The 24,961-nt window shown below is 37.6% G+C and overlaps 1 protein-coding gene across 3 annotated transcripts in view; it reads left to right on the forward strand.

The window, feature by feature from the left end:
• The window catches only part of Spef2 (sperm flagellar and cilia associated 2), a 167,303-nt gene that overhangs the window by 60,553 nt on the left and 81,789 nt on the right, over positions 1–24,961 (forward strand). For 2 of the 3 annotated variants that reach the window (XM_021183947.3, XM_085831427.1), the window contains exons 11-19: positions 901–1,120; positions 3,875–4,026; positions 5,561–5,618; positions 6,981–7,033; positions 8,711–8,814; positions 11,527–11,783; positions 18,934–19,045; positions 20,544–20,701; positions 22,624–22,776. In XM_021183947.3, coding sequence (XP_021039606.1) covers positions 901–1,120; positions 3,875–4,026; positions 5,561–5,618; positions 6,981–7,033; positions 8,711–8,814; positions 11,527–11,783; positions 18,934–19,045; positions 20,544–20,701; positions 22,624–22,776 — 1,267 coding nt within the window. Of the gene's footprint in view, positions 1–900; positions 1,121–3,874; positions 4,027–5,560; positions 5,619–6,980; positions 7,034–8,710; positions 8,815–11,526; positions 11,784–18,933; positions 19,046–20,543; positions 20,702–22,623; positions 24,300–24,961 lie in introns of those variants that run through there. The other variant, XM_021183946.3, reaches the window with a different exon arrangement.

Raw genomic sequence — 24,961 nt, forward strand, 5'->3', positions numbered from 1 at the left:
GTGTGGGTGGGTGGGTGAGGGAGCACGCTCTCAGAAGCAAAGGGGAGGGGAGATGGGGGTATAGAACTCAGGGCAGGGAGGACCAAGATGGGGGAGACAACATTTGGAATATAAAGAAATAAAGTAATTTAATTAAATATAAAGAAAAATAAAATGTATCTACTAAGCCATTACTGGCTTCTTTAACTTTAATTTCAAGTTTTATTATACATATTAATTAATAATATTCAAGCTAGCTTCAAGTATGATGCCAATGTCCTTCCATTGAATAATGACATAGACAAATCTTCTTCACTTTTGTGCAACACCATTAGCAAGTTGACTTCAACAACTCATGTTCCAGAGATTTATTAATAAATATTAGCTCATAGATTTACTTTATTTAATTTCTATTGTCTATAATTTACTCCATTTTAGTTTTATGCAATATTTTATAATTACTTTCATTCTTATTTTAATATTAAATTTATGTATCTTCTGTGTTAATTTCAAGAAAGGTGTTTTAAATTAACTTAAATTTCATAATATAAATTAGATTAACTTTTCAGTTATTTCAAAATACCTACTTCTAAATCTAATCTTTTAAACATTCTCTAAAATTTTGTATAGGAATTCCATTTAATATTCTATAATATGAAGGTAGTATTGTTGTTTTTGATTTTTTACAATATAGTTAATTACCATACTAGTTACATTCAGTTTGCTGCAACCTGGATTCACCTCTTTTGTACTTTTATTGAAAATGAATATAATAGCTCTCAACCACATTTCCCTACAACCTCTCCACTCCCGACATCTCCTCTGACCGCCTCTTGTTTAGTGTTTGATTGTTGTTTATGCTTCAGTTCTGCCTTTTCAAAGACATTTTTGTTTTGTTTTGTTTGGCTGTTATTTTTGCAGAACATGGTTGGAGAGTGGGCCTTACCAGAGGACATGGCTAATAGTTCACCACCCTCCAACAATAGCATATTGGGTCATGTGCTTCTGAGATTAATTGAAAAAGCTGATCCATCTGCAAGTAATGCTGAAGACACTGAATTACCTTCACTTGCGGTCAAGGGTTGTGTACTGGGGAAGACACTCAGTGGAAAAACTACTGTTCTAAAGTCTCTCCAAAATGGTAAGTTGCCACCATTTCTCTTTTCCTTATTAGACTCTATGTAAGTTGCCTCGATTTCTCTTATTAGACTATTCATTCTGACCATGGCTACAAATGTCTAGCTCCATAAAAAGTCAAACTAGAGGCTTTATTTAGAGAATATCTCATCAAATTTTTATGGTAGTAGAATCATGTGAGTGAGCTTCCAAATGCAGGAAAGAGGAACTGGGATGTGTTCAGTCTTGTCAAAATTGTGATAAATAATAGAAACCAGACTCAGGTGATATAGTGCATCATCTAACTTATATAAAGTATCTCAAAAGAGACAAATCTATGCAGATAGAAAATGATTCATGTTTTCTGGTACCATGGATAGGGGATAGGTGTTCCCCTGTAATAAGTGAGGATTTACTTTTCTTTAATTAGATATTTTCTTTCTTTACATTTCAAATATTATCTATCACCTTTCCTGGTTTCCCCCCTGGAAACTCCCTATCCCATTCCCCCTCCTGCTGCTTTTATGAGGGTGCTCCCACAGCCACCCACCCACTCCTGCTTTCCTGTCCTGGCATTCCCCTACACTGGGCATTGAGCCTTCACAGGACTAAGGGCCTCTCTGTCCCACTGATGGCTGACAAGGCCATCTCTGCTACATATGCCCCTGGAGCCATGGGTCCTTCCATGTGTATATTTTGGTTAGTGGTTTAGTCACTGGAAGCTCTGCAGGTACTGGTTGGTTGATATTGTTGTTCTTCCTATGGGACTGCAAACCCCTTCAGCTCCTTCAGTCTTTGTTCTATCTCCTCCATGGAGACCCCATGCTCAGTCCAATGGATGGCTGTGAGCATTTGCCTCTGTACTTGTCAGGCTCTGGCAGAGCCTCTCCGGAGGCAGATTTCAGACTCCTGTCAGAAAGCACTTCTTGGCATCCATGATAGCTTCTAGGTTTGGTGACTGTATAGGGGATGAATCCTCTGGTGGGGCAGTCTCTGGGTGGCCTTTCCTTCAGTCTCTATTCCTTATTTTGTCTCCATATTTCCTCCTGTGTTTTGTTCCTCCTCCTAAGAAGGACCGAAGCATCTACATTTTGGCCTTCCTTCTTCTTGAGCTCATGTGGTCTGTGAAATGTATTTTGGGTATTTTGAGCTTTTGGCCTAATATCCACTTATAGGTGAGCACATATCATGTGTTCTTTTATGACTGGGTTACCTCACTCAGGATGATATTTTCTAGTTCCAACCATTTACTTAAGAATTTCATGAAGTCATTGTTTTTAATAGCTAAGTAGTACTCCATTGTGTAAATGTACCACATTTTCTGTAAATGACCAAAAGCAATCTACAGTTTCAATGCAATCCCCATCAAAATTCCAAATCAATTCTTAATAGAGCTAGAAAGAGCAATTTGCAAATGCATTTGGAATAACAAAAATCCCAGGATAGAGAACACTATTCTCAGTAATAAAAGAACTTCTGAGGAATAACCATTCCTGACCTCAAGTTGTATTGCAGAGCAATAGTGATAAAAACTGCATGGTATTAGTGCAGAGACAGGTAGGTAGATTAATGGAATAAAATTGAAGACCCAGAAATGAACCCACATACCTATGGTCACATGATCTTTGACAAAGGAGCTAAAACCATCCAGTGGAAAAACGACAGCATTTTCAACCAACGGTGCTGGTTCAACTGGCAGTTATCATGTAGAAGAATGCACATCGATCCATTCTTATCTCCATGTACAAAGCTCAAGTCAAGTGAATCAAAGACCTCTACATAAAACCAGAGACACTGAAACTAATACAAGAGAAAGTAGGGAAGAGCTTCGAACACAGGGGCACAGGGGAAATTTTACTGAACAGAAAACCTATGGTGTATCCTCTACAATCAAGAATCAACAAATGGACCTCATAAAATAGCAAAGCTTCTGTAAGGCAAAGGACACTGTAAATAAGGACATAACAGCAACCAACAGATTGGGAAAAAGTCTTACCAACTTTACATCTGATAGAGGGCTAATATCCAATATATTCCAAGAACTCAAGAAGTTAGACTCCAGAGAACCAAATAACTCTATTAAAAATGGAGTACAAAGTTAAGAAAGGATTCCCAACTGAGGAATATCAAATGGCCAAAAAGCACCTAAAGAAATTTTAACATTCAGGGAAATGAAAATCAAAACAACCCTGAGATTCCACCTCACACCAGTCAGAATGGCTAAGATCAAAATCTTAGGTGACAGCAGACGCTGATGAGGATGTGGAGAAAGAGGAACACTCCTCTATTGGTGGGATTGCAAGCTGGTACAACCACTCTGGAAATCAGTCTGGCAGTTCCTCAGAAAATTGGACATAGTATAACCTGAGGACCTAATTACACTATTCCTTGGCATATATCCAGAAGATGCTCTAACATGTAATAAGGACACATGGTTCAATATGTTCATAGCATCCTTATTTACAATAGCCAGAAGCTGGAAAGAACCCAGTTGTCTTTCAACAGAGGATTTACTTTTGAGACAATGCAACATTCCTGGAAGAGGGTAATCATGATGGTCACTTGGCTTAGTGGATTTCTCAGTGCCACTGAGCTGTACCCTTTAAACTAGATAAATTAATTTATTCCATGTAATGTGCATTTTATTACAAGAAAGAGTAGCTTAATCCAAGAGGAAACCCTATGGCGAGCAGTGTTACAGGGTTAAAGGAGAACATAGAGACAATGGTATCAATTCCTGAGAGGCCCAGATACTTACAAGTTGTCTTTTGTACTTTAGACTTCCCTGTTCATGTGCTTTCTATTGATACTCTTGTCCAAGAGGCTATCCAGGCGTTTCATGAAAGACAAAAAAGCGGTAAGACACCACCCACTCAGGAAGACAATAAAAGAGATCCTGTAATGGACCAGGAAATAAAGAGCAAAACTCAGGCAAGTGCGACTTCAGTCTTCTGCAACTGGTACACTACAGCTATGGATCAGGATAGATACCAATGTTCATCTAATAGAGATCCACAGAGTGAGGAGGTGAGGTTCTGGAGACCAAGAGACAAAAGAGAGTGTATGCTCCTCTTAACTCTACCCCATACATTGATTTTCCTGGGTGAACTATCCAGAGTTGTGAGCCTATTTTGAATTCTGTGGAAATAAAATGAAGACATTCCTCAGAGGTAGGAGCTGTTTGGTGAATGGGGTTGGTAGAGGATTGGTGTGTGTGTGTGTGTGTGTGTGTGTGTGTGTGTGAGAGAGAGAGAGAGAGAGAGAGAGAGAGAGAGAGAGAGAGAGAGAGAGAGAGAGAGAGAGAGAGAGAGAGAGATAGTTATTAGGAGATTAGGAGACAATAAGTTTACTAATTCCTAGACTGACATTCCACCACTAAGTGTCAGGAAGTGGAGAACAGTGGGATTCCAAATATGTGGTTAGAGACTACAGATGGACCTTGGCAGTGGACTAGACAGGTGCTGGACCCCCACAGGGTTAAGGGTAGAAGAGGACACATTTCTTGGTCTCCAGGCCCACAGTATGAAGCTGCTTGAATGATTTCAAGGAACCACATGAAAACAGCTAGGTGGATCAATTTAGTCCTCCGACGGAGTAGACCAACTGATAATACTTCTTAACTGTGCTAGAGGTCAGGAGGAGCACGCAAAGTGGTTTAAATTGATCACATTTTCATTCTTTAACATCCACAATTGCAATTTATTCGATTATTTCATAAGTATTTCATAAAGATATAGTACTACAGGCTGGGGGTGGGAGAAGAATATTATGTGACTTTAAGAACCCCTGTGTGGCTCACCTCTTTTGTTTTCTAACGACTGTAGTAGAAACCATACATATGGATCAGTTTTCTCAAGGCCAGAAGGCTTGTAGAAGCCTTCTTGTTATTAAACCCCAGATTTGAAGCTCACTTCTCTTTCTCTTACCTCACATCATCTCTGTAATGAATCAATTAACAGAGGGTTTACTCTAAATGATTTCCATTCACAGGAAAAATACTAGTAATCACAAGTTATGGAAATTTGTTTCATAATGTGGTTCTTTCTTCTTTCATATCACGGCAAGCTTTTATTTTGGTCAAGAGAGTAATGGATAGTGCACATTTTCCTCTTATTTATCTGTGGACATGACTGACAGCTTTAGAACTATTCTTTTAAGATATTTTCTATAAACTGCGCATTTCCCTTTTTTTTTTAATTTCCAAAATAGAGGTTTCTATACTTTGCATACATTGAAAGCTGTTTGAAAGATTATGCCACAAGTAACTGGGTGTCTCTATAAATTCCATACTCACCAAATTGTACTTGCTTCTGGAAATCATTAAAGAGAGAAATTTCAACCCAGTTTAATATTGTTAATGTAGATAAAGTAGCTTGCTCTCAAACACTAACTTATGGAAATGTAATGAAAGAATGATAATATTAAACCCATTTGTTTGTTTATTTGCTTGTCTGTTTTACCATAGGATAAAAATATGTTAGCAGTTAGTCCAGTTCCAGGGGACACAGCATCCCAAAAAGAAGGTAAAAGTATATAACCAGTAAGTAACGTGTCAAAACGAGTCACCCATCATTTATACTGCAACGTGGTTATAATACAGAAATGAAAAGAGTGTATGTATGCATGAAAAGAGTGCATATGTGTTCATCAAACATGATTTCAGGGGAAGCAATGGTAACATTGGAGATTTCAATACTTATCTGTGTGGTTATTGACATACCACAAGGTAGTCATTCCTGACACTTGAGACTTGAGGATAAAGGTGAAATTACAGTATTTTCACCCTATTCCTTGAAGTAATTGTTTAAAGTTTACCTTTATGAAAGCAAACAGGACAGGACATATTCACTCCTTGCTTTCTTGTTTTTGTTTTGTTTTCATTGGTTGGTTTGTTTTTGGTGTATTGCTTTTCCGTTTCTCTATATAAGTGTGTGTGAGAGAGAGTAGTATCAGAGGTCTGCACATGGAGAAAAGCATCCGAGTATGTTCTCCTCCACCCAGCAGGGCAGTGGCTCCCTAGTCATTAAATTGTTCCGACTCTTAGTTATTGACAAGAGCAGTAGAGCTGAGCTTCCTAACGTTAACCCACTGTAAGATCTCTTCTTGGAGTCCTGGGGAGTTCCTGCTGATTGATTATTTGTAGAATCACTGAAGAGAAATATTTTTACTATTAAATGGCATTTTTACCTGTGTTAATGAAGCTTTTGCATATTTCAATTTGTTCACATTCTGCTCTAAAGCTCAGTCTTCTGTCTGGTCACTGCTATCCTCTGTCACCCTAGAATCACTCACAGATTTGCAATAACTGTATAACTCTTCCATGGTGGCTTCTCTCTCTCTTTTGAAAGTCATACTCTGCTTATTTTTCTAGTTATTTTGTGTCTTTTTTTGGGGGGGGGGGATTTCCAAGACAGGGTTTCTCTGTGTAGCCCTGGCTGTCCTGGAACTCACTTTGTAGACCAGGCTGGCCTCGAACTCAGAAATCTGCCTGCCTCTGCCTCCTGAGTGCTGGGATTAAAGGCGTGTGCCACCACACCCGGCAGTTATTTTGTATCTTAATACATGATTTTAGTTATTTAATTATTACTACGTTTTCATTATAAATATAGTCTGAAAACATTTGTCCATAAAATTTAACTAAGAGCCCATTCTTATTTCTAAATATTTCCAAAATATTTATCATCTATTAACTTCACAATTCCAGGAACAATATAAATGTAGTGCTGCAATGTTTGTTTTATATTCTTGCTAAGTGTATCAGACATGGCTGAGTGTCATACCCTTATTCCCCAGCTAGAGAGGGCCACACACTGGCATGCAGTGCTAGCAATTCACATGTAGTTGTGAATGCTGGGACTCTGACCTTACTATTTTCCTGTTACCAGGTGTCAAGATTAATGAATTGGAACAGTTCAGATCAAGTGATAGCTTTTTATCAGTAAGTATTATAATCTAATTTTGTCTACCCATATACTAAAATGTGTCCTAATTTGTATTTTTTCAATATGTATTCAGATGTTACAAACTAAACAATGATCTTCTATTTGATTTTCAGTTATGCTTGATAAAAGAGTGATTACTAAAGTTTCCATCATATTGTTTATGTTCTTAATATATTTCTGTCTAAAACAGTAGAAATCACTATGCCATTTTACTAGTTTAGAAAGGTATAATAAGATTTTTTAATTCACTTGATATTATTTCTAAAGGAATCTAATACTTTCACAAACAGTATTGGTTAAGTATAGAGGGAAGTAATGACAGAATTAATCATGTGTGCTTCATTTACCTTTTATTATAATTGATTTATTTTACAATGAATATCATCATCCCAAACAAGTTCATCATTCAGCTTTTAAAACTGACTAAATATAAAGACATGTTGGACTTGCAGCCAATAATGTGCATGATGGAGGAGTTATTTAGAGAGAAGTGAGTTGAGAAAAGCAATAAGTAGAGGGTTAGAACTTTTACTCTATTCATTTGAAATATGAATTAGCAGAAAGGTTAGCTTTGTTTATGCAGCTACATTTGCGGTTTGGCGAAAGCCCCTCATCTATACCCGTATCAGTTCGGAAGCAGGTGCTTTTCCTACACGCCACATTATGTAGACATGTCAACAGCCCAACTGGTAGACTTCTCTGCTCTTATGAAGTCCACATTCTTATAAACACGGGCAGGCAATTGGCCATAAATACTAACAGATAAATTGAAAAGCATGGAAAAAGATAATCAGGTTCAGGAAAATTGAAAAGTAGAGTAAAAGCAGTATTTTCGGTAGAGAAAGGGGTATTCTGATATTAAATTAAGGTAGCCCTTCTGGAGAAAACAGGACTTAAGCAAACTGAGAGGTAAGAGAATTCACTAACAGGATTTAGGAAGCCTCTCTTGCAACATGAACAGGTACTTAGTCATAGGGTGGGACTATACAAACCCAAAGTGTTTAACAAAGGCTGAGATCAGAGATATGATGAAAGAAAGAAGTCTGTTCTGTCAGAGCCTAAGAAGAAATTATAACATTTGTCAGAAGACTATGCTGCAGTTCTCTGCTTGGGTTGAATAGTTTTGAGTAGAGATAGAATCTCATTTGCTATAAAGTACTCCAGTGACTGAGTGAAGATCAGGCTCTGGGGAAGCCCACATTCAGTGACATCACACTACTTGTGCAGAATCAACCCCCTGCAGAAGTCATAGTTATTAATTCTGGACAAAACAATAAAAGCTAATCACTAACGTGAACTTGTGATAGAGAAAGAAAGGCTAAGAATCAAGGAAGAAGAATAGAGCTGGAAGTTTGGAATCTGATCACCAAATGATGTCCAAGAGCTGTATGAGTATGTGTGTTTGCAGAGGTCAATCTCTCATAGATATGAGTGATTGGAGCTGGAACATTCCCATTGCAAGTGTTAGAAAGAAAGTTGGGGAATTTGGGGTGTTGGAGCTGCAGAAAATTGATAAGACCCTCCTTGAATGTGTCCCTGACTCCAGAAGTGGGGTAAGTCCTCAGTATTTTCATTAGCTAGCATGACCACTTGTTGTATTAACTCTTAGCACCCTGAATGGAATATTTCTTTTCAAACAGCTCCCTCCTAACATTCTTCATTTCTTTTCACAGCTTAGTGTGCGAGCTCAACTTGGTGCAAAATCAGAGCTGATGCTTAGAAGAGGAAAGAGCATTCCAGACATACTTCTGGTTAGCATCCTGGTAAATGCTATAAAGTATGTATTGCAGTTTCTTTTCTCATTCCTATTTAATATATTCTTTTTTTTTCCTGCATGGATAGGTGTATGCCTGCATGTTTGTGAGAGTGTGCATGTAATTGTGAAAGTGGCTACAGAGGCCTAAGTTTGGCATCTGGAATTGTCTCATCTTTTTTCTTATCATTTGAGTCAGAGTCTCTCAGAAAAACCCTGCTGAACATACAAGCTAGTCTTCCAGTCAACTCACCTGAGGCATCTCATCTCTAACCTCTAAGGATAGAATTACAGTTGGGTCCCATACCCAGTCACTATTTACATGAGTCCTGGGAATCAGAACTTCATTTCACATGCTTGTGTAGCAAGTACTTTAATTACTGAGCCATCTCCCTCTCCCATTTCATGTATTATTTACAAAAAGATATGTGAAGAATAACAAAGAAATGAAATATCCAAATGTATCTACCAATTCCTAAGTAAGATAGAGGGAGAGTACATAGATTTGCAGGCCTATACTTCACTTTTCTCTGGTTAGTCTTGATTTCCACCTGATGGAAACGAAGGCCGGCTTCTACTGCTTTTGGAGTACTGGACAACTACCCAAAACCAAGGATATATGGTGTAAGAAAGGAGATCCTAACTGACTGCACACAGGCTTCTGCACTTGCTTGTGCTGTGATTCACAGAGAGGGCAGGAGTGGAGTCCAGGAATCCCAAGACAACAGGCAGTGGTACACAGTGTAGACAAAGCACATATGTATAGCACGGGGAAGGTATGTGACAGGGGACAAAGAGGAAAAGTTCAAAGAATCTGTCATTTTATACTTTCTCTGTCCTCCGTTTAGTGAGAGAGGATTACCCTCAACCTTGCTTTGTTATACATGTCTATTACAAGAGGCCAGTTGTTCTGTATAATAAAGGAAATAATCTACACAGGATGGGGGAAAAAGAGTAAAAGGCTCTGTTGAAAGAATTGGAGAGGAAATGGAATTGCTCAACTGTGGTATGTGGGGAGCATTAAGAGGCAAGAGGAGGGAGAGTTTATAGAATTTTTTTACTGTTCATCTGGGATAAGCTCCTCCTTAATGTTGTCTTAAAGGCTGCTTTAAAGATTTAAGCTGCTTCTCACTTATGTATCTCGTAATTGGAACTCGAGGAAGGTTTTTAGCCTCACATTTCTCAGAAATGACATAAAGTACACTTTACCACAGTGCTCTTTGTTCGTCAAGCAAATGGATATGCAAAAGCATCAAGCAGCCCTTCACTTTGGTTTTAGTAGATCTGGAGGGTCCACACAACCACCCTCCTCACCCCAAACACCATCTCCATTTCCTCTAAGACACCTCCCGAGGACTGTCACTGGTTTACAATCTTTCGGTCTAGTCTAATGAGAAAAGGAACATTAGTTGTTGTAGTTACATAGCTGTGTCTGGGTAGTGATGTAAGTCCAGCTCCTCCACTCCCTGCTGTCTGCCGGCTGTTTGCCATCTCACTCTAGCGTTGAAGAAGCGCAGCTCTAATCTCTGCCTCTGTGTGCTGTGGCTTCTGAGGCAGCAAGTCTCAGAAGAGGTCAAGTACTTAAGGGAATTCTCTCCTATGGCTTGGGCAAATGAATTAGTAAGCCCAATCTATGAAGAAGGTTGGTCTTTCTTTGGAGAAGTCGGGAAAGTAAAATGCAGTCTCTTCCTGCTCTTGATAACCTAGTGGGAGAGATAAAGACATGCCAGACGGAAGCTGGTAGCCATGCTGAGAATCAGTAGACAGGAAGCCATTTGAAAGTCTATGCTTTTGAGCAAGAATTGAAATCTTTCTGAAATTTGTTCCCCTCCCCCAGACCCCCGCTCCTCCCGCCCCCATTCTTCCTGCCACATGATCTGAAAGATTTCAGGCAGTCACCAAAAGACTTAAAAACTTCTGGAAAAGTGAATCTATTCTTTAATATGAGAGGCAGTAAGTAAATTAATGCCTTTAAAATATAAAGGAGACTTTTTAGTTTGGCATAATTTGAAGGTACTTAAGCCCTTTTAGTGGTGGTGCATGCCTTTGATCCCAGTACTCAGGGGGCAGAGTCAGATGAATGGCTGTGATTTTGAGATCAGCCTGGTCTACAGAGTGAGTTCCAGGACAGCCTGGCCTGTTACACAGAAACCCTGTCTCGAAAATCAACAAAACAAACAAACAAAAAGAAAACGAAACCAAAAAGGAAAGTTTTAATTCAATACTATGTTTTTGATATTGTGGAATTAGTAAGAGTGTAAGGAGTGCGTGGGATAAAAATGCCCTCCAAATTGGTGACAGGAGTGTTCAGTATGGACCTGTGTGACATTATTAAATGTCTCATTTCTGTTCCTCTTCACAAACCCCAGTGAAGTATTTTACAGTACTCCATTGTATAGATGAGGACTTTGAGGACGTACAGCCTGAGCATAGGGTACACAGAGCCACACATGTGCACACTGCGGTGAGGATATCTGCCCGTAAGCATTTAAAATTGTAAAAGGTAGTTACAAGTTCAGAGCACACATCTACATGACAGCAGGAACCCACAGAAGGATTTTAAGCAAGGAAGCAATCAGAACACATAAGGAAACCTCATACTCTAGCTATAAAATAGCAACATCTATGCAACAGGATGAATTTACCATAAAGTAAAGGCGTTCATTGTATCACACTGACTTTTGAAGGGCCATAGTGTCTATCAGCATGCTAATGAATTGTGCTGTTTGAATTTAGGGAGATACCTGCGGACCAAAGCTGGGTTCTTGATGGATTTCCAATGACATTAAATCAAGCCAAACTCCTGGAGGAAGCACTTACAGGGTACAAAAAAAAATTCCTACAGTTAAAGAGGAAGAAAGAACAAATGCCTACATTGGCCCTAGACCCCTCAACTTCCAAAGAGGTCTCTCTTCTCCCATCTGCACTTGATTTTGTCATATTGCTAGATATTTCCGATAACTCATCGTTGGCTCGCACTAATGATATCATAGGTAAGAGGAATACATTGATTTTTTTAAACGTCACACTCTTTTTCATAATCAAACGTGATTTAAAAACCTGTGGGTTTTCTTATTAACTCCATGGTTTTATTTTATTTTTCTGTTTTTGTTTTTTGAAGAGAAAGAGACCATGAAGCTGGCTATATAGGGAGGTAGAAAGAATCTGCGAGGAGGGAAAACAAGGTCAAATATATTATATTGAAAATGTTCTTTGACTAAATTAATAGTTTCATTTAATCTATTTTTCAAAGTGTTATCTAGCTGAGTTCATTGTCTCTTATTTTTACTGACAGTATTTAGTATTAGCCAAATCCTGGGACTAAGGGAGAATTCTGGGCCAACTCTAAGCACTTCACTGGCCTTTTCCAGCAAATTGACAGCTCTCCATGTCAGAGCTTCCTCTGAGACTTGTACACACAGAGACGCAATTTGTAGCTATCTGGTACCTTAATGATGCTGATAAAACTCTATTATATGTAAGGATCTGGCAACATTCTTTCTTGGATTATGTATTAACTCTAAGGAGGCTAGAAACAGTGGCTGTAACTGCTCATTGGTAAAGTTGAGTACTATTGCCAAAACTCTTGATGGATTTGATTTTTCTTATCATCAAAGTGGAAATATTTTATCCTACAAATTAAACATTTACCAAGATAAAAGTATATATTCTTAAGCCTTAATTTCCCCTTATAAGGTACTTGAGAAACTCGATTCATTGGGTTTTTTGTTGTTGTGCTTTAAATTTTATTTTATTATCTACTTTTTTTTTCTTTTATGAGATGAGGTCTCATTTTATGGCTGGTTTTAAACTCATAAGCTCAATAATACTCTCACCTTAGCCTTCCAGAAATCAGAGACCCCAGGACAAATTATATTTAATTCCTTACAGTTCAGTTTTCTATCTTATGTAATAAAAAAGACTATGGTGTTGCCATGGATATTCAAAGACATTGGGTTTTAATGCAGAGGATTGGTGTAATATGTAATAAATGTCAGGAAAGTTTGTGGATGGTTTTGAAATGAATGAAAGATTCCTGGGTATTTTCTCAGTAGAGACTTGCATATATTCTACAGGATGTCTTAAGATAACTGGTTCTGTTATGAGCTGTAACTTTGACTTGATTATTCTGTAAATCCATAAGTTAGAGGAAATTGCTAGCAATTCAACTTTCATCTGTTTGCAGTCATCCTGGTGAATTTTCTTCAACTGAGATACAATTTCTACACTGTCAAAAATATCACCGAAAATATATTTCCCTATAGGTAGTAGCCAGTCTTTTTTTTTTCACCTATTAATATCTATCCCTTCATTGCCAGTTGCTTATAATGGTGTGCACTTCCTGTTTTGAATTGCTTGTCACTCTTTACCAATTCTCTGATGAACTAACTGAGTGAATTATTTCTAAAGCACAGTTCATTTCATAAGTTCTTTGTTACAGATTTACTCTTAAAATACATGTTTTACCAAATGCTAGCATGAATTATTCTTTCGTTAAATCTCTCATGACTAACACAGCATTTGGAGTGAGATCTACCTGGGATAGTGGTGAGGAAGGCATCAAACACTTAATCTTCTGTGTGTCTTTGTATCTTGTGTTTCATAACCAAAGAGCTGATATTTAGGAGTAAAGTGCAGTCGAATCTCCCTCCAAAAATAGTAGAAGTCTAACCAGCGTGTTAGAGCACAGTCACTAGGAACAGGTTCAACATACTGTCTTATAATGACTGCAATCCATAGAGAAGTCTGATGAGCCACATCTCAGGTAAACATACCACACCCAAAGGCAGGTAGGCAGCAAAGGCTGAATATCAATCCAGCCAGTGCTCAAGGATAATAGGGAGGGGGTCAGGGAGACTTGGGGAGAAGGAATAATCACTGCAGGAGACCAGCATCCTTGTGGAAGAGTCAGTGCCTGTCTTAGCCATTCAGAGAGAGCATGACTTAGCTTGTGAGAGAGCAGTGACTTGCATAAGGTGAGAGGAAACACTGCAAGATTTCCAGCTCAGGCTATGAGTGATCACCCTCTGAGTTTAATAGCAACTGCAATGGGACATTAGAGACTTTTAAGGCTGGTATTTGTTGATCTGTATCCTGCATATTTTCATTTATTAATTCATTAGATTATACACTTGTGTTTAATTTCCCTTTTGGAGATCTAATTAAGATAAACAGTATAACATTTAAAGAGAGCTCAAAGTCTAGAGTAACAATGGTGAAGCTGAACTCCCATTCTCAGTCATTAATGCAGTGTGTAATCTGGTGGCTTCTAGAATTTCAATCTGACTTCATTTGATAGGTTGTGAATATGAAAACAACCTAATAACTAATAGAAGCCCTGTAAGCTGAGTTCTTCCTATACATGTTCTTGAAAAATACATTGAGAGAAGGATGGAAACATAACCATTGGCTTTGACATTTTTGGTGACTTCTTAGACAGGGGAGGGGGAAGATGGATTGCCAAGGTGGAAGCCTGAAGGACAGGCACAGAGGCAGGGAGTGGGGATGAAGGTAACTTTCTAGAAACATTTTTGTGAAAAGGGGGAGAGCATAGGTTCAGGGTGCTTCCAATTTCCTTTTAGGGCCTGTTCTCTTTTTCCTTTCTTCTTCTATTTTATAGAGAGGGGCATGGAGTTAATATGATTTATTTTCCTGGTAATTAGTTTTGAAGACAAGGTTGTTTTTTTTTGTTGTGGTGATGTTTGTTTGCTCATTTTTTTTTAAATTTAAAGATAACTACTTTAGTTCAACTGTGAGGAAAGAAATGATAAGATGATTACATGTTGAACTTGCCACAGTATAAACTCACCTGGGAAGAGAATCTCAATGAGGGACTACCTACTTAAGATTGGCCTTTGGATATGTCTGTGGGATATTTTCTTAATTCCATTAAATGATGTCAAAAACAAAAACCAGCCCATTATAAGAAATGCGTTTCCCTAAGTTTCATCCAAGGGCTGTTTAAGAACAGAAACAAAACAATCTAAGCATTACAAATGTGTGCGTTCGTTTGCCTGGGCTCTCAACTACAGCATGGGTAGCTGTATTGGGTTTCTGACCTGACCCACCCACAGTAATGGAATTGTGAATAAAGCCTTTTCTCCTCTAAGTTGCTTTTGGTCAGAGTGTTTGGTCAAACCTCAGAAGTGAAATCAGGACAGATGAAGAACAACCTTGGCAGATACAGAAAGACAAAATTGATAGGCAGAAAAAGAAGCTGAAGTGTCCACATTTCTTTTTCAATCATCTATTCTGTAGAAGGGGTGATTACCGCACCCTGTGAGCCTTCCAGACCCTTTACTGACTCGAATGCTATTAATGCACTCCTCAGTGTGTCTTTCTCTGAGCAACTCTCATTCCTTTTAATCTACTCCCAGGCATTCTTTCTTAGCTTTGGATATCATAAATTTTATAACCAACAAAAACCCAAACAAAACAAATAAACAAAAGCCACCATGATTTTGTATTCCAAATCCATTTCATCTTGTTTTATCATTAATGTAGATGAAGAGAAACCACCGAGTACTATACTTCTGAGGCCCTTGATTTTCTTGAATGCTGTGAAATCACACCCCAGTGCTGTTTTGCTTTAATTCTAACCCCTTTTAGTCTAGCTCAAGGCTTTCTTTTCTCTTTGTCATTTTCTGTTTATTCCCAGTTTACGAGTACTTTGTGTTTTGGATGAAACTCAGTGAGAGCTGTTGAAAATTTTTTCCTATTAATTATTTTTCATTTCTCATGGTCAATTTCTTTGTGTTTATTCTAAAGTGAGTTCATAGTGCCAGAAAGAGGCATAAATATTTCACAATATTATAGTATGGTATTAGTAAGTAGTCTCGTGTATATTTGACTTTATGGTCCCGTATTTTACTCTTACTTCTTCCCAGTGCTGATTTTCTTTTTCCAAGTTTGTTATCCACGACAACATATTCTTTATAATCTTATCTTTACATCAAACTTTAGACAGGGAGGTCTCTGAAACAAAGGGTTTACTGTCTGTGTATACGTTGTCTAGCCTGAAATGAAAAATTGGTCAATCCTGAGACCAATTATCTAAAGTATCAGTGTCATGAGCTGATAACAGCTGGAAAAATATTCCACTGGATCTAGGGAGACAAAATATTCTATAATGAAGCACAAAAAGAAGGAATCATCCTCTGTTCACACTGAACTTTAGTGACCGCTGAGAGGGACAGCACAGTACACTCTAGGAAGCGTCCTGGGATACAAGGGAATGTTGCTGATTCCAGGTTGTTTGAGAACCAGAATATGGTGTGATCTTGGTGAACAGAGAAGGGAGTATGGCATGCTTTGTCTTTTTTTTTTTCCTTTGTTAATTTTGCTTATGTGTTTTTTTTTTAATTCATTTATTATTCAGTCTCTCCCCCCCCCCCTGTGTGTTTTTGTGTGGCTATATGCACCATATATGTGCACATGCTCACAGTGATCAGACAAAAGCATTGGGGCGTCTAGAAACGTAGCTACAAGCTCTTGAAAGCTACCATGTGACTGCTGGGAACTGGATTCAGGTTGTTTGTAAGAACAGGAAGTACTCTCCCATCCCGGAAGTACTTTCCAGTATGGGAAGTACTCTCCCACCCAACATTAGTTCAAAGAAACTCTTGTTATCTTCCCTTCCCGGAACCTAACTTATTGCATCTCAGAATTGTCTCACCAACCATCTGCCCTGAGGTATTTCATATTGACAATCAAGCTTCTCTTCAGTGTGTTTTTACCTCATTTCTTGCCCATTCCAAGAGAAATGTGAATTCTTATTCTAAAGCCACCTAAATTTTTGTGGTTGTTTGAGTTTCTCTTTAATAATAGTAAATTAATTTTTTAAATTTATCTGAGAATTTGAATATATTTGTACACAGTATTTCCATCTCCAATGCCATTCTCTCCCCCTCTTAAATCCATGAACTCTGCTATAATTAATGTTTTATTTTATTTTAAAATTTATTTTAAAAATTTTATCCTTTGAGAATTCCATGTGTGTATATACATGTACATGTACATATACATATACATAATCTCCACCAAACTCTCTCCAGGTTCTACCCAAACACATTCCCTTTTTAACTTCTTGTCTGTTTGTTTTGTTTTATTAACCCATAATCTACTTAGTGCTGGTCACATATGCATGACAATGGGACTATCCAGCGGTGCATGGACCACCAAGCAGTGGCTACATCCCCAATGAAGAGTGATTCTCATTCCCTCAGAAGCTATCAGTTTCCAATGTCCAGGGGTAGGGCCCAGCAATCTTCTTCTTCTACACTAGGATTTTGATTGGCATGATCTTGGGAAGCTCTTCTATAGGTAACCACAGCTGCTGTGAGCTCATGAGTGCACTACTCATATCCTAAAGACAACATTTCACGACATTCATTGCCATCCTCCAACCCTTTCATTCTTTCTACTAACTCTTGGCTCCTTTACCCTTGATTTATGAGTAGGGATAGTTAATAATGTCCCACTCAGGACAAATAGCTTACAGTTTCAATTGCTTGCTCTTGCAATTTGTAATGTGCCTCTGCATTGGTTGGTGATCATTGCAAAAATAACTTCTCTGACCATGTGTGAGAGCATCCTAGAGCAACTGGTATAAACATTAGTATTTAGAAGGCAGTTTGACAGTATGACCACTGAGTTAAGTAACAGTACTGAGTACCTCTATAGTGCCTATGAACTCCCTAGTGATGAGTTTTTGATCCAGGAATACATTAGTAATCACAGACTCCATCCTGTGAACCAGGCTTCAGATTCTATTATGAATCAGTTGGTTACCCCATAATAGTCAACACTCCTATTACAGTAGTAGTCATCTCTTTTCTGACCTTAAGCTTCCTTCAAAATGTATTAAAGTGTGGCTTTTCAAGTTGTCTTGGGTGTTTGCTTTACCTCCCCATATTTCTTCTCTTACCAGGCACCCAATAGAAACCTATTACTATAGAAGCCCAAGGAATTTAAATGGATTCACCATGTAAAAAGGGTGGTAATAGTTTAAATAGACCTCTTATGCCACTAAGTAAAATTGACCTCCAGATAGGAATGGGTTATGTCTTGAGACATGGACCCGTACAGCCCCATAAATATACCCCAAATATCATATGGTATTGCCAAGAATAGTAGTTACCATCAATAACCTGATAGTAAAACCATCCTTGCTGAAAATATCACGTATATACAGATGAGGAAATAGAGCTGTTGCCCAACTAGAAGATTCACACCCTATTGACTATCAGTCATGGTTCTTAGAGAGACTTTGCACAATGCCAAAGGAGAAAAGTAAGCATCAGAAACACCCAGCACCAAACCCTATGACCTACAAAGACTCACCTACAATATATATTGGTGTAATAGTGTACAAACATTATGGGAGTAACGAACCACTTTCTACAAGTCAAATTTAAATTCCACTCCGTGAGATGAAACCTATACCTGACACTTCTTAAATAGTCAAGAATCAAAGACTAAGTAGGGCAACAGAATTAGAGGAAAACCTACTACTAAGGCTTCTAAAGGAATATAGCAATAGAATTACCCTTAATGACATATTGCTATATCCGTAGATCAAGGCATCACTCAATCCTTATAAAAGAAGCTGCTCCTTAAAATAGATGGAAGTTAACAAAGAGACTCACAGCTGGACAATGCACAGAGAAATAGAGGCTTTGAACCTCTTATTCCTAAATGTATAACTTCACCAATCAGCCAATCAACTCCCATAAAGGCTCAGGGATCTATGTGGAAGAGGAAGCACAAAGATTTTATGTGTGTGTGTGTGTACTTTTGTGCATACGTCATCCTTTCCATTTTGTTTTGGGAGTTTTTGTCTTATGGCATGTTTGTTTTGACCAATGTTTTTGTTTATTTTGTTTTTGAGAAAGAACAAGAATTTGGGTAGGTAGAGAGGTGGTAGACAATCTGTGAGGAGGTGGATAATGAGAAGAACCAATCAAAATATATTCCATTTAAATATATTTGCATATATTGTATATGTTAATATAAACACTGAAGCATTTGTAGACCAAACTATGGCTATTTCTACCTGGAATCTTGCACAAGTATGTTTTGTCAGTAAGTAGCAACTTTGATTTGTTTGGTTCACTGTCTAATTAAGTAATTTACGTACCATAGCTAAAGAAATCTCACATGAAATTTCTCATGAAAATGTTGGCCGTCCTGGAACTGGTACAAGCCAAGATAATAAGAGTGAAGACCGGAACTTAAGAGACCACATACAGCACAGGTATGTTTTCAACTTTGTGCCCTGCCTATTTGTTGCCCTTCAAAGAGGTGACAATTGGTGACTTTCAAATGATAAAAATCTACAAAAAGAAAAGAGATTCATCCCCTACCACAGAATCTTCTACAGGTAAATCAAAACTATGTTTCTGCATTGAGTGAAATATTATGTGAAAAACATTTATATTTGGAGCCACAGCTGTCAGAGTGTGGGGAAACAAGCCAATCAGAAAATGCATTTAAGCAAAAAATATCTTTAAAAAAATCTTTAGCACAAAAATGAAATAATTTTAAAAATCAGGTTACCTTTACAATGCTCAGTGCCTTAAAATTGGCTTGTACACTGGGTCAGGTTAGCACTCCTGCTAATGTATCTGTCAAGTACCAATTCATCAACAGCTTGCTTTTAAGACAGTGAATCATGTTTATGCTCCTCCCTTTTCTTACCCTATTACCCAACATATAATGTATCGAAATACATTGTAACAATATATTGTGTGTGTGTCTAAAAAGAAAAAAAAAAGAATGAAAAGTATATAAATGCATTAGTGTAGATGAAACAGTTTCAGGTTTGATGGCTGTGATTTTAGGCATGATTAACTTGGACCTTGAGACATATAATCATTTTACCTGTCATTGTCATTCAAGCAACTTTAGCATTAACATGATTAATAAAATTACCTGACAAAAAAAGGCCAAGAAAGTAAAAGAAGAAAAAATGTGAAAAAGAAAATGCTTTTAAGTTATATCTGTAGAATTCAGCTAAAACTTCTACCAGGGAAGGATCACAGAATTTCAAAGAACTGAAAGTCAAAACTGAAAAAGTTTATAGTAGCTTTTCGAGTTTACCAAAATGAAGTTATGTGGATTTCTCTGAATTGTGTGTAACTTTGCTTTGGAAAAGAAAATTTAGACAAAATTAGGCAATTTCATGAAAACTCAAGATATCTAAAAATAAATGAGCGGGAAGTGTAATCTGAGCTATAGGAAGCTGTCTATGCTCTGGGGGGGTGGGGAGAGTGAATGATTCAAGAATCACTTTAAACAAAGCTAACTAGCCTAGGCCCTCTCTCCTTACCTAAAAACCTCTTCACTTTGTATCTATAAGGGAAATAAAAAGTATGACCTGAGTGTTGGGGCTATGGCATCACTGGAAGAGCCATTAAATGAAGTCAGCCATTACTGTGAATGATATTTTCTTTCATCTTCAAACAGAGATTTGAACATAAGCCAGGTGTTTGCCAAATGCTTAGCATTTTCAAACCTTTCCATCCATACTTCTAAAATTCTAAAGCTTAAACCTTGATGCCATCAGACAAGTTCTTTAAATTTAGTATTTTTCCATTACATATAGATTCCATAAAAGTAAATGTTGACTGAATTCCATGGCCAGGCTACTTCTTCATCATGAACTGTCAATCTACTAGATGTCGTGTTTAATGTCTCTTTATGCAAACACTTAAATGAGTACCACATATTCATATAATGTCGTCATTTCGCAGAATTGTTGGCTTCTTGGACAACTGGCCATTGTTGGAAGAGTGGTTTACAGAGCCAAAAAACATTCTGACGAAAGTCAATGCTGAAATAGATGAAGCGCTCTTATGCCAAAAAGTAAAAGAAATTTTTGCTACTGAAGCAGTAAACAAAAAGATCAAAGGTAATCATATGTACATATGTTTGTGAACATATTAAATGATTAAAAGTAACCATTGTATCCTGATAATATTCTTCCTCTCCCAACTTCTCACAGATCCACCCCACCCCCGCATTTCATACCAACCCAACTTTTTGTCAAGTATTTTCTTTTTTCTTTTCTTTCTTCTCTTTCTCCCCTTTCTTTCCTTCTCTCTTTCCTTCCGTTTTTCCTTCCTTCTCTTCCCCTTCCTTCCTTCCTTCCTTCCTTTCTTTCTTTCTTTCTTTCTTTCTTTCTTTCTTTCTCTCTCTTCTTTCTTTCTTTTCTTTCTTTTCTTTCCTCTCTCTCTCTCTCTCTCTCTCTCTCTCTCTCTTTCTCTCCCTCCCTCCCTCCCTCCCTTCCTTCCTTCCTCCCTTTCTTTCTCTCTCTCTTTTTTCTTTCTTTCTTTCTTTCTTTCTTTCTTTCTTTCTTTTCTTTCTTTTCTTTCCTCTCTCTCTCTCTCTCTCTCTCTCTCCCTCCCTCCCTCCCTTCCTTCCTTCCTTCCTTTCTTTCTCTCTCTCTCTTCTTTCTTTCTTTCTTTCTTTCTTTCTTCTCTCTCTCTCTCTCTCTCTCTCTCTCTCTCTCTCTCTCTCCCTCCCTCCCTCCCTTCCTTCCTTCCTCCCTTTCTTTCTCTTTTTCTATTTTTTTTTTAATGTTTGGAGGCAAGGTTTCTCTGTGTAGGTGTCTTAGTCAGGGTTTCTATTCCTGCACAAACATCATGACCAAGAAGCAAGTTGAGGAGGAAAGGGTTTATTCGATTTACACTTCCATACTGCTGTTCATCACCAAGGGAAGTCAGGACTGGAACTCAAACAGGTCAGAAAGCAGGAGCTGATGCAGAGGCCATGGAGGGATTTTCTTTACTGGCTTGCCTCTCCTGGCTCAGCCTGCTCTCTTAGAACCAAGATTACCAGCCTAGAGATGGTCCTACCCACAAGGGGCCTTTCCCCCTTGATCACTAATTGAGAAAATGCCTTACAGTTGGATCTCATGGAGGCATTTCCTCAACTGAAGCTCCTTTCTCTGTGATAACTCCAGCTGTGTCAAGTTGACACAAAACCAGCCAGTACAGTAGGTTTGGTTGTTTTGGAACTCACTCTGTAGATCAGGCTGGCTTTGAACTCAGATATCTGCCTGCCTTTGCCTCCCATGTGCTGAGATTAAAGGTATGAGCTACCACCATCCAGCACATGGTTATTTTAACTCACAAAATCCACTTAATTGCTGTCTATATATTCTTAGGTGTGTGATCATCCATTTGAGTTGGTAGACTAACAGTAGTTTTACCATTTACACCTGGCATCCTACATCTCATATCATACTGCTTGAGTTATTTATTATTTATTTATTTATTATTTTCATTTCATGAGATACTAGGATGATGTAAAAGGCACTGTATAGGACAGAGTGGCTTTCAACTTTCTGTGCTTCTCCCGACTCAGCCGCTTCAGAATTGAGATTACAGGCATTCACTGCTACATGTGACTGCTCTCCTTTCTTTATGCATTTCTAACTTTGATGTTCTAGATCTTTTTACCTAATATTTTGTTTTCCCATTCTTATATTTTCTTTGACATTTGAAGTTAGCCTTTTTTATTATCTAATAATACATACACACATATATATATACACCTACACACACACACACATACACACACATCATCAACATCATCATTATCACCCTCATCTCATACCATTATCATAACCATAACTGTGAGGAAAACGAATAAAGAAGAACCCAAAACATGAATGAATGTTAGAAATAGTTAATTTTGCTGCAAATAGAGTATGTAGAAGTAATTTTACTGATAAGTATAATTACATAATAATTTTGATATTTGTTAGTTGAATGAAATAGTAGGCAACCGGACTCCCTAATGAAGGTTTGTTTTATCATCCTTCTGAAGTTGAAAAGGCACTGGAAGAAAAGGAAACTGAGAAAAAGGCAGGAACTCCCCCAGCTGAGCCTCCCGCTATGAGCCCTTCCCTTTCTTCTGAAGCAGAAAAGGACAAGGAGCCTCATCAGGCAAAAACTCCTGGGAAAGGAAAGACACAATCAGGTGACTGACAGAGATCTGTAATCCTATTTGTCAGTTTCTTGTTTTCACATAGAAAAGCATGATAAGTTAGAATAGCAGGCTACTTGTCTAGATTTAGACTGTGGAGACTTCAATCGTGTGAAACAAATATTTATGTCCAGATGTGGGAATAGTCTTTTTACTTTTTGTTTGTTTGTTTGTTTTAATGGTATTGCAGATTCTATCAGGATCTCTCACAGACAGAGAATATGCTCTACCACTGAGCTACATTCCTTTTGAATTCAAGGAAAAGCCCTCCAACTGAGCAAAATGCTTGTTTAAAAAGCTCAATGTCTTCCCTGTTCCACGGGAGATGTGGAGTCACCCTGTCAGGCCAGGTGCTTAGACGTTCAGATAGGAAGAGGAGGGATGTAGAGTAAAAAGAAGTGTTTTAGGGCATATGGAGAAGATAGCTGCTTAACAACATTAATTAGACAATTGAATTTGTGTATAGCCAGAAACATTCAGCTAGACAGTCATAGAATAGATACAGATGAGGCTAGTGACATAGCTTAGTGAGTAAAGGTGCGTAGTCACAACCTAAGCTATAGCCTCAAGACTCATGAAGTTAAAAAAAAAAGAAAAGAACCACATCTCAAAAGTTACTCTCTAACTCCACATGCTTAACATGGCATGTGTGTGCACAAGCACATATACATAATACACACATACACACACTGTCATCCCAGTAAACTTAAATGATGTTTTATAAAAACACAATCTTGTAGAAAATACATTATAGATTCAATTTGTTCTAGATGCTTAGCCACTGGAGCCTGTAAATTTAACATTAAGTGACAGAAAATGTACATGATTAAGCATTCTGCTAGTGACATTTGTATGACACCAATATCAAAGTGACCTGTGGCATAGCTTCTTCACAGTTGGTTGGCTGTTTAGCTGTCTATCTCATTGCCTATCCTTGGTATATCATAACTGTCTCTAATAATAGTTTCACTGCATGGAGACTTGACATAAATCTGTTGTTCTTTACAAAATTAAATGTAATCATAGTAACCAAAATTATAGAGATGAAGCAAAGAACTTAGTTTCACACAATTAAGGTGAGCTTGATAATAATATACAAAGAACCATTGTGCTTAACAAAACTGGGTTTAACGAAATACAGAGTGTATATATATATACATATATATGTGTATATATATATATAATTTATTTTAGTATAAGACAGTAAAATACAAAATTATATATAATACACAGTACATTTTCCTATAACCTCACTAGGAATTAGAATATATAATATTTAATTAGAAAAAGTCAAATCTTTGAAATGTGATTTACATTTCACATGCTGGAGAATTACCCACCATGGTCTTTTGAGCTTGCTTATAATCAGAATATCAGTGTAACTGTGCCTTTCCCAAAACTAACTTCTAGTCTTTCTTATTCTGACAGAATTTAAATATTTAAGTTCCTAGAGTATTTATTTTCTATTTTAAAGCTGTAACCTTGAATAGTGTACACTGGAGGAATAATAAATCTGCTTTGGCTTCACTGACTGACTGTACCTGTCTCTTTCTTTTCTAACAAGGGGAGAGTTAGTCCCAGATCTTATAAGCATATACTATGATTCATTTCTACTTGCTTAGTTACATCCAAGCACATAACAATACAGGTGGAAGATATTTGTGCTCATAGGCATCAAAGGCAGGAGGGCAGAGAGAGCCACCCAGAAGCTCAGATAAAAAAAGTTTGCCCAAGCAAGTTAGAGCTTTTTCTTTACTATTTCAAAGAGAAAGTGACTGTGAAAAAAATATTCCTTCTTTTAAACAAGAATCAAAACACTAGCTTGAAAATTGGTCGGAGGAGGCACAGTGCACTTAATCTTAGCAGATTTGGTCCAAGTACAATTCTAGAATACAGGTCTCCATTTTATATGTTTCCACCCTCTTTAGGATTCAACTAAAAACCTTCACATTTGTCTTCCATTGAAAGGTCTATTTAATTTTGAACTAAAGTTCTCAGTATAAAATAATAATAATAATAATATCATGGTACTATTTAAGTGGTTTTTGTCTTTATTTGTTTGTTTCTTTGTAGGATAAGCATGGTACTGTAAACCTGAAACCCCAACATTTGCCAGAAATAAAAGGCAAATGAGGAGTTAAACACTCTCTCTCTCTCTCTCTCTCTCTCTCTCTCTCTC

This window comes from Mus caroli, unplaced genomic scaffold (assembly GCF_978045245.1).
Source record: "Mus caroli unplaced genomic scaffold, Mus_caroli_1 scaffold_16, whole genome shotgun sequence".
Lineage (NCBI taxonomy): Eukaryota > Metazoa > Chordata > Mammalia > Rodentia > Muridae > Mus > Mus caroli.